The sequence below is a fragment of the Ornithorhynchus anatinus genome, chromosome X5 (genome assembly GCF_004115215.2).
Source record: "Ornithorhynchus anatinus isolate Pmale09 chromosome X5, mOrnAna1.pri.v4, whole genome shotgun sequence".
Lineage (NCBI taxonomy): Eukaryota > Metazoa > Chordata > Mammalia > Monotremata > Ornithorhynchidae > Ornithorhynchus > Ornithorhynchus anatinus.
In genome coordinates this window covers 5,562,813-5,570,897 of record NC_041753.1, presented here as the reverse complement: position 1 = coordinate 5,570,897, position 8,085 = coordinate 5,562,813, and the positions used below count along the sequence as shown (strand labels likewise).

The following is an 8,085-nucleotide window of genomic DNA, read 5'->3' as shown; positions in this document are numbered from 1 at the left end:
CACTAGGCCATGCTGCTTCTCTGCGCACTGCGGTAGACAGTATATTCATTCAATAGTATTTATTGGGCACTAACTGTGTGCAGAGCACTGTACTAAGCACTTGGGAGAGTACACTACAACAGTAAATGGACCCATTCCCTACCCACAACGATCTTGCAGATTGGATAGAGTCCCTGTCCCACATGGCCCTCACAGTCTAAGTGAAGGGAGAACCGGGATGATTGAATCCCCAGTTTACAGAGAGGAAACTGAGGCCTAGAGAAGTGACCTTACCAAGGTCCCAAAGCAGGCAAGTGGCAAAACCGGCAATTAGAACCCAGGTCCTCTGATTCCCACCCCCCAGGGCCCTTCTCCACTAGCCGACATTGCTTCCCTTCATATTGCTCCCTTTCTAACCGAGATTGGTCTCTATCCAGACCCCTGCGTCAGTCGCCTCCAGGCAACCTCAGAGAGTCCTCCTCCGCCCTCCTCATAATAGCAATTAGCAATGTGGTATTTGTAAAGCGTTTACTGTTGCCGCCAGCCACTTACTAAGCGCTGGGGGGGGGGGGAATACAAGCAAATCGGGTTGGACACAGTCTCTGTCCCACCTGGGCTCTTCGTCTCAATCCCCATTTCCAGATGAGGGAACTGAGGCCCAGAGAAGTGTCTTACCCTAGGTCACGCAGCAGGACAAAATGGCAGAACAGGAAGTTAGAACCCACGACCGTCTGACTCCCAGGCCCGTGCTCTCTCTTCTACGCCCTGCTGCTTCCCCTTCCCCACCTTTCAAGCAATCGTATTTATTGAGCGCTTTCTGTTGTGCAAAGCAGGCTGTACCAAGCGCTTGGGAGAGCACGATCTAACAACAAACGCATTCCTGCCTACAGCGAGCCCACAATCCAGAGAGGGAGGATGGACGCGCAATATAAAGAGATAAATAAATAAATTGCAGCTATCTACAGAGATATACAGATGCGCTGTGGGGATGGGAGGTTGAATGAAGGAGCAAAGAAGAGCGGCGGGGAAGGGAGTGGGAGGAGAGGAGGGTTTAGTCAGGGAAGGCTTCTTGGAGGAGGAGATGGGCCTTCAATAAAGCTTTGAAGTGGGGGAGAGCGATTATCTTGTCCGATAAGAGGAGGGAGGGCGTTGCAGGCCAGAGGTGGGCGGCCAGATAGATCCCGGCTCTGCCACTTGTCAGCTGGGTGACTTCGGGCAAGTCACTTCACTGGGCCTCAGTTCCCCTCCTCTGTCAAATGGGGATGAAGACTGGGAGCCCCACGTGGGACCACCTGGTCTAATCTGGTGCCCCCGATTAGACTGTAAACCCGTCAAAACGGCAGGGACTGTCTCTATCTGTTGCCGACTTGTTCATCCCAAGCGCTTAGTACAGTGCTCTGCACATAGTAAGCGCTCAATAAATACTATTGAATGACCACCTTGATCACCCTCCCCAGCGCTTAGAACGGTGCCCGGGCACATAGTAAGCGCTTAACAAATACCATAATAATAATGAGGACTGAGGTCCAGGGAGAAGGTTGGCCCTCCCAGCAAGCGCTCAATAAATACCCCTAATTGATTAAGTGATGATTGATTCCCTTCCCTCCCGCCTCCCCGCCCAAGTCCCCCGGAAGGGCCGCTTTCCTCCCAACCACCGTCAGGGGCGCACTCTCGCCGGGGTTCGGGCCTGCTCCTCTCTAGCCGCAACGTGAGTGTTAGCGTTAGCGGCCCCGGCCCCCCGCCCCTTAGCACCTCCTTCCCGTGCAGGACCCGCCCTTTTAGCGCCTCCTTCCCGGGCGGGGGCGCTTATAAAAAGTGGGGCCCACCTCCCCCCCCTCAACTGCTGCGAGGCTGGAGGGCCAAGCCAGGTGAGGGAGGTCGCCAGGGGGCGGTTAAAAGCGGGGAGGGGTGTTGGGGGATGGTAGCCGTTACCTGCGTCCCCCAAGATTCCACCTCTCAAGCCTTCGCCCCCTTCACCCCCCACCTCATCACCTCCACCCCAAGTTCAGGATGCTGCCCTGGTCGCCCTCTGGGCCGGAGGAAGGGGTGGGAGGAAAAGAGGTGGAAGAGGTGAAGAAGGTGGCAGAAGGCAGGAGAAAGTAGGAAGAGAAGGTGGAAACAGGCGGGGAAGGGGGTAGAAGAGAAGATGAACAGGCGGGGAAAGGTAGAAGAAGAGGGGGAACACGTGGAAGAAGCAAAGAAGATGGAGGTGGAGCGGGTGAAACAGGAGGAGGAGAAGTTGGAGCAGGTGGTGGAGAAGAAGGTGAAGATGGAAGAGGTTGGAGACTGCTGTCGCCGAGGCCGCTGTGACCAGCAAGATGAAGGCTGATCTTGGAGAATGAAAGTCTCTTGGAGCGGAGAAGGCCCCCCGGACAGTGTGGGTGTCCCCCAAAGCCCGTGCAAACGTGGGAGGGCTCGCTGGGGGGTGGAGGGGGAGGTCTGGAGTCCACCTCTCCTTAACCCGCCCCCACCTCCCCCTGCTCTCTCCACAGCCCTCAAACTGTCCGTCTCCACCCCTACACCCCCTTGGCTCCTGAATACCGCCAGCCCCCGAAGGGATCGACTCCCTCCCAGCCTGGTAAGTGACACTGATGTGCCTTCCAACCCTCAGTTCTCTGGTTTGATTTTTTTGCTGAAGAATAACAATAGTATTAAGCGCTTACTGTGTGCCAGACACTGTTTTAAGCGCTAGGGTGGATCCAAGAAAATCAGATCGGACACGGTCCCTGTCCCACCTGGAGCTCTTAGTTCTCAATTGCCATTTTCCAGGTGAGGTAACTGAAACACAGAGAAGTGAAGTGACTTACCTAAGGTCCCCCAAGCAGGCAGATTAAAACCCCACGATCTCCTTGATGCCCAGGCCTGGTGTGCCTATGCACGGGGCCATGCTGTTTAAGTGCTTATGTGCTAGGCACTGCACGAAGCACTGGAGTAGATACAAGTTAAAACAGGTTGGGACATAATCCATGTTCCACCTGAGTGCTCAGTTTTAATCCACACTTAACAGATGAGGTCAGTGAGTCGATCCTATTTATTGAGCGCTTATGTACTAGGGAGAGTGCAATATAACAGGCACATTCCCTGCCCGCAATGAGAAGTAGTTTGCCCAAGGTCACACAGCAGACCGGTGGAACTCAGAATTAGATCCCAGGTCCTCCTGACTTCCAGGCCTGTGCTCTAGCCACTAGACCACACTGCCTGTTGACTTATGACCACTAGTCCACCCCCCCCCCAATTTCCCCAGCCATCTTTCTCCAGTCCCTCAATTTTCTCCTTCACCCCCATCTTTTTTTCTCCCCCCCCCCCCCATCCCCTGCAGCTTCTATTTTGGAGAGGCGGCCAGCGCCGTGGGACCCCGAATATGACGTGGTAAAGGTGGTGGGGCAGGTGAGTCTGGGGTGGGGGGGAGTTGACGAAAGGGAGGAAACAGGGTCCAGGTTTAGGGGGGGACAGGGGGATAGAGGGAGGCTGCCAGGGTTGCATGTTTGGCTTTTTTTTTGTCTTTTAACTATCTCCAGGTGCCCCCTCTGGGGCAAGGCAGTTCCTTTTCCTGTCGGACCCTGCCCCACCCATCCTTCGCCCCACTGTATGAAATGCTGGACCCCCGTTCCCCGCTGCTGCTGCCTCCGGACAGGGGTGCCTTGGGGAGCCATGGCCCCAGGATGGACAGAGGTAGTCATCGTCCTGCCTGCGGCCCAGCACCCCCGCATCATGGCCCTGGGGGCGAGGGAGGTAAGCATACCAGTGAGAGGGGATGTTGGACACTTGAGGTTGACACCCCTCTCACCTACACTCCCTCTCAGCTGCACCCCCATGGGTGACCCCTGGCTTGGCCTCCCACCTTAAGCCCTGCCCTCCACCCCAGTGATGGGGTTGAAGTTTTGCAAGGCCTGGTTCCACTCTTCCTGTCTCCTTGCTCCCCCGTCCACATCTACTCTGTCCCCCCAACCCCCCATCCACATCTACTCTGTCCCCCAACCCCCCCAGGGATCCCTGTTCTCTCGCGCCATGAACTCTTCATGTCAGACCCCCTGCTGCCCCCTGGCCAGAGGATCATGCTGCACGTCAACCAGCCCCCCCAGTGAGGACCGAGTCATCCCCTGCCTCCAACAGTTTCCTCAGTTGCTCTGGCTTTTGGGGCCAAGTGTCCAGGGACTCCCCCAAATCCTGGGGATGGGGCAAGGTGGGGGGAAGACAACCTCCTTGCCCTGGGGCCAGGCCCTTAGCCTCATCCTGTCTGAGCTGGGAAGGCTTTCACGTGGCAGGGGGTGGGGGGGGGAGGGTGTCGAGCAGGCAGACCTTGTGGCATCTCTCCTCCACAGGTCTACTGATGTCAGTTGTATTTGAGCACTTACCAAGTGCAGAGCACTGTAGTAAATACTTGGGGGAGGGTACAATAGTAGATAAGACACATTCCCTGCCCACAATGGAGCTTAAAGGCTACGAGGATGTGGGGAGGGTGTTCGGAGTAGGAGGGTGAGGACCAGATTGCAGGCCAGGCCCAAGCCTGATTCTGGAAAGCCCTCAGAGTGGGCAAATCTAGTAAACAAGGAAGAGGAGCACTGATATTCTGCTTCCTACCCATTCCTCCTCCTCCTCCTCCTCCTCCTCCTGAAGGCAGGGTGGAGGACTGAGTGATCTCAAGCAGAACTGGGGATGGGATGACTTGGAGAACCATGCCACCCCCTGACCTCTGCATCTGTGTCTCTCCTACAGCCCCGGGGGTCCCTGCGGCTGAGGACCCCACCGCCCATCATGGCCTGCCGGGTCACCCCACCCCCCCACTGCCCGCCCCCCAACCTGGCTTTCAGGGCCAGAGCTGGCGGGCGCTGACAGGCCTCCTGGAGCTGGATGTCAGGCCGGGCCCGGGGCGGTGCCCCCGCTGACCACCTCCCCTTCCTTGACCACCTCCCACTCATCTCCCGATCCCACCGACACACGGAGTGGAGGTGACCAGTCTGCATAATCCCCTGGGTACCTCCCCTCACCCCTGCAAGCAGAGGGCCAGTGGGGGTGCAGGTTAGGGGCACAAGGTAGATGATGTTGTTTATAGTGGGGAGGCAGTCACTCCCCCACCCTCTTTTTGTAATTGTTGTGGTTTGTACTGATATTCAATAAAGTTTCTTTTTTAATCAATGCAGCTGTCCTCCTGAGTGGGGCCAAAGGAGGTGGGCGGTAGGGGGAATGAGTAGAGTGGAAAGAAGTGGGGGGGAGGCAGCCCTATGGACCCCTCCCCTTATGTCCCCCATGACTTCCCTGTCTTCAGTTCCTGTGCATCCCCCCCTTCTCTCCCTTTACCAATAGTCACCAGGGCATTTCCAGTTTGACCAGTTGACTGTTTATTAGTGGGGGATGCAATCTCCTTTTGCAGTCTGCCCCTGCTGAGTTGGTTTTTTGGTTTGGTTTTTTTTGGGGTTGGGCAATGGAGGAGGTCAAGGCCCTCTTGCTTCTCCCAGGAAAGAGGAGAGGTTTAACCTGTGAAATATCAGCTTCCCACTCAGGTGGGGGTAGGGTTCATGTTCTCTGGGCACTGAGAGGAGGGAGGGGGATTTTCCCCAAGATGCCCTCTTCTCTACTTAAGGTCAGGATGGCTGAATTTGGTATTAGTACAATTGTATTAAGTGCTTACTCCGTGCAGAGCACTGTACTTAAGTGCTTGAAAAGTACAATTTGACAACAGATGGAGACAATCCCTACCTAACAATGGGCGAGGGAACGCGTCAAAATGGCGTAATATCACTTTCTCCAAGTAGTCCCAGGATCCAAGGCTGGGCAGGCTGTGATCCATCTTCAATCCCCCACTTCCCTAGAGGCAGAGGTGCTGGGAAACCGAGGGCCAAGCTGTCTCAGGTGTGAGTTGGGGGAAGGGGGAGAGGTCTCCACCTCCCCACCTCCTATTGTACTTTGGAGGGAAGTCTCCTAGGAAGGGCAGCAGCAACCGAGCGAGTGAAGGGCTTTGGTTGTGGGGGGGTGGTGAAGGCACATAGAGGTGGAAAGGAGATGAGAAACAATTCCCCCACCATCCATAAAGCGAGGTCACTTTATCTGCATGGGGCTGCCACGGGGCGAGGCGGTGAGAGATCAGCAGTCTAGAGATGGAGAGAGACAGAGAGAATATTTGGTGGGGGCAAGGAGGGGTGATCCCTTAAAGGGGTACAGTGTAAAGGGAGCAGCAAGGACACAGGCCCAATTCCCTTTCCCCTTCCTGCTGGGACAATCACTGGATCTAGGACTAGCACATGGGGTTCCTTCAAGTGATTGGGGATGATTATAATAATTATGGTATGTGTTAAGCACTTACTATCGGCCAAGGGCTGTTCTAAGCGCTAGGGAAATACAAGGTAAGCAGGTTGCCCACGTGGGGCTCACAGTCTTCATCCCCATTTTACAGATGAGGTCACTGAGGTTATAGAGAAGTGAAGGGACTTGTCCAAGGACACAGCTGAACAGTAGAGGAGCTGGATTGGAACCCACGCCTCTGACTCCCAAGAAGGGGCTCTTTCCATGAAGCCACGCTGCTTCTCATGCTCTCCCTCCCCAACAACTGATTGTACCCCACCTTCCCCAAGTAGTTGACCTGGTCACGAGGTCGGGGTCTGGAGTTGAGAGGGAGCATGGGGTCTAGTTGTATGTTACTGAAGGGCTTACTATGTGTCAGGCATTGTTCTAAGCACTGGGTAGATAAAAGGAAATGAGGTTGGACACGGTTCCAACACATGGGACTCACACTCTTAATGTGTTATGAGTGTGGGCACGTGTATTCATTCGGTCATATGTTACTGAATGAATGTACTGAGGGCTTACTGTGTGCAGAGCAAGGGGTGGGGCGGGGAGGGAGACAGGTCATGGGTTCTAATCCCGTGCCACGTGTCTGCTGTGTGACCTTGGCAAGACACTTCCCTTCTCTGGGCCTCAGTTCCCTCATGTGTAAAATGGGGATGGAGACCGTGAGCCCCACGTGAGATAAGGGACTGTGTCCAACCCGATTTGCTTGAATCTGCCCCGGCGCTTAGGTATTTGGCACATAGTAAGTGCTTAACATAGTAAGCGCTTAACAAATACCACAGATATTATATAAGCAAAAGTAAATCAACCCGTCTGAGCCCTCATCCCCGCCCTCCACCAGGCACTAAGATTGGTTGGAGCTGGGGCCAGGAGCAAGGAGGTAAATGGCAAAGATCACCTGGACCCTACCCAAGCCTCGCTCTGCCCTCCCCTCACCCCCTCCCCGTCCCGGGCCTTGGCTCCCACCAGTCTTCTTTTCCTTCTTTCTTTCTCTCCTTTTTCTTCCTTCCTTCCTTCCTTTTTCTTTCTTCCTTTTTTTTTCTTCCTTTCTTTCTATTCCTTCCTTCCTCTTTTCTTTCTTTCTCTTTCTTTATTTCTTCCTTCCTTTCTCTTTTCTTTCTCTATCATCTTTATTACGCCTTTACTGTGTGCAGAGCACTAGACTAAGCGCTTGGGAAAGTACAATACAGCAGCGTGGCTTAGTGGCAAGAGCCCGGGCTTGGGAGTCAGAGGACGTGGGTGCCGATTCCGCTCCTCCGCCTGTCTGCTGGGTGACTTTGGGCAAGTCCCTTCACTTCTCTGGGCCTCAGTGACCTCATCTGTCAAATGGGGATGAAGACTGTGAGCCCGACGTGGGACAACCTGCTTACCTTGTATTTACCCCGGCACTTAAAACAGTCCTTAGCCCATAGTAAGCACTTCACACATACCATAATTATTATTATAATCATATATAGGGATGAAGACTGGGACCCCTACGTGGGACCACCTGGTGACCTTGTAATCAGGGTTTAGAACAGTGCTTGGCACATAGCTTAACGAATATCATTATTATTATTAGGAATAATAATGATAAGAGACCATCCCTGCCCACGACAAGCTCACAGTCAGTGGGGGGGAGACAACAACACGAGGAAACGGGCATCACCAGGCCCCCGCCCCCCGAGTCCCCTGCCCCCTTTACCTCTCCGCCGGCCGGGCCGCTCCCCGCTCCTGTGGAAATCGATCCGGGCGTACCCCTGCGGCCCCCCGGGCCGGACCGGAGGAGGAGGAGGAGGAGGAGGAGGAGGAGGAGGCTGAAGGGCAGAGGCAGGTGTCCGT

General features: G+C 54.9%; 1 protein-coding gene and 1 long non-coding RNA gene across 2 annotated transcripts; one reads left to right on the top strand and one right to left on the bottom strand.

Moving 5' to 3' along the window:
- Nucleotides 1–2,466: 2,466 nt before the first annotated feature.
- On the top strand, nt 2,467–5,115 carry SAP25 (Sin3A associated protein 25). Its single transcript, XM_039910932.1, has 5 exons — nt 2,467–2,557; nt 3,299–3,366; nt 3,498–3,711; nt 3,967–4,058; nt 4,693–5,115. Exons 3-5 carry the CDS (start codon nt 3,573–3,575, stop codon nt 4,810–4,812), a joined length of 351 nt encoding a protein of 116 aa, XP_039766866.1. The 5' UTR covers nt 2,467–2,557; nt 3,299–3,366; nt 3,498–3,572; the 3' UTR covers nt 4,813–5,115.
- A 183-nt stretch (nt 5,116–5,298) lies between these two features.
- On the bottom strand, nt 5,299–8,074 carry LOC114808118. Its single transcript, XR_003756009.2, has 2 exons — nt 7,949–8,074; nt 5,299–6,068 (listed from the first exon to the last, which is right to left on the bottom strand). It is a non-coding gene; the product is annotated as an uncharacterized LOC114808118 (long non-coding RNA).
- Nucleotides 8,075–8,085: the final 11 nt, after the last annotated feature.

Bases quoted from the DNA above. Each gene is read 5' to 3' on its own strand.
- SAP25 (XM_039910932.1), top strand. From the start codon at position 3,573: ATGCTGGACCCCCGTTCCCCGCTGCTGCTGCCTCCGGACAGGGGTGCC. The intron at 3,712-3,966 runs GTAAGCATACCA...CAACCCCCCCAG, and splicing joins TGGCCCTGGGGGCGAGGGAG to GGATCCCTGTTCTCTCGCGC. The intron at 4,059-4,692 runs CAGTGAGGACCG...GTGTCTCTCCTA, and splicing joins TGCACGTCAACCAGCCCCCC to CAGCCCCGGGGGTCCCTGCG.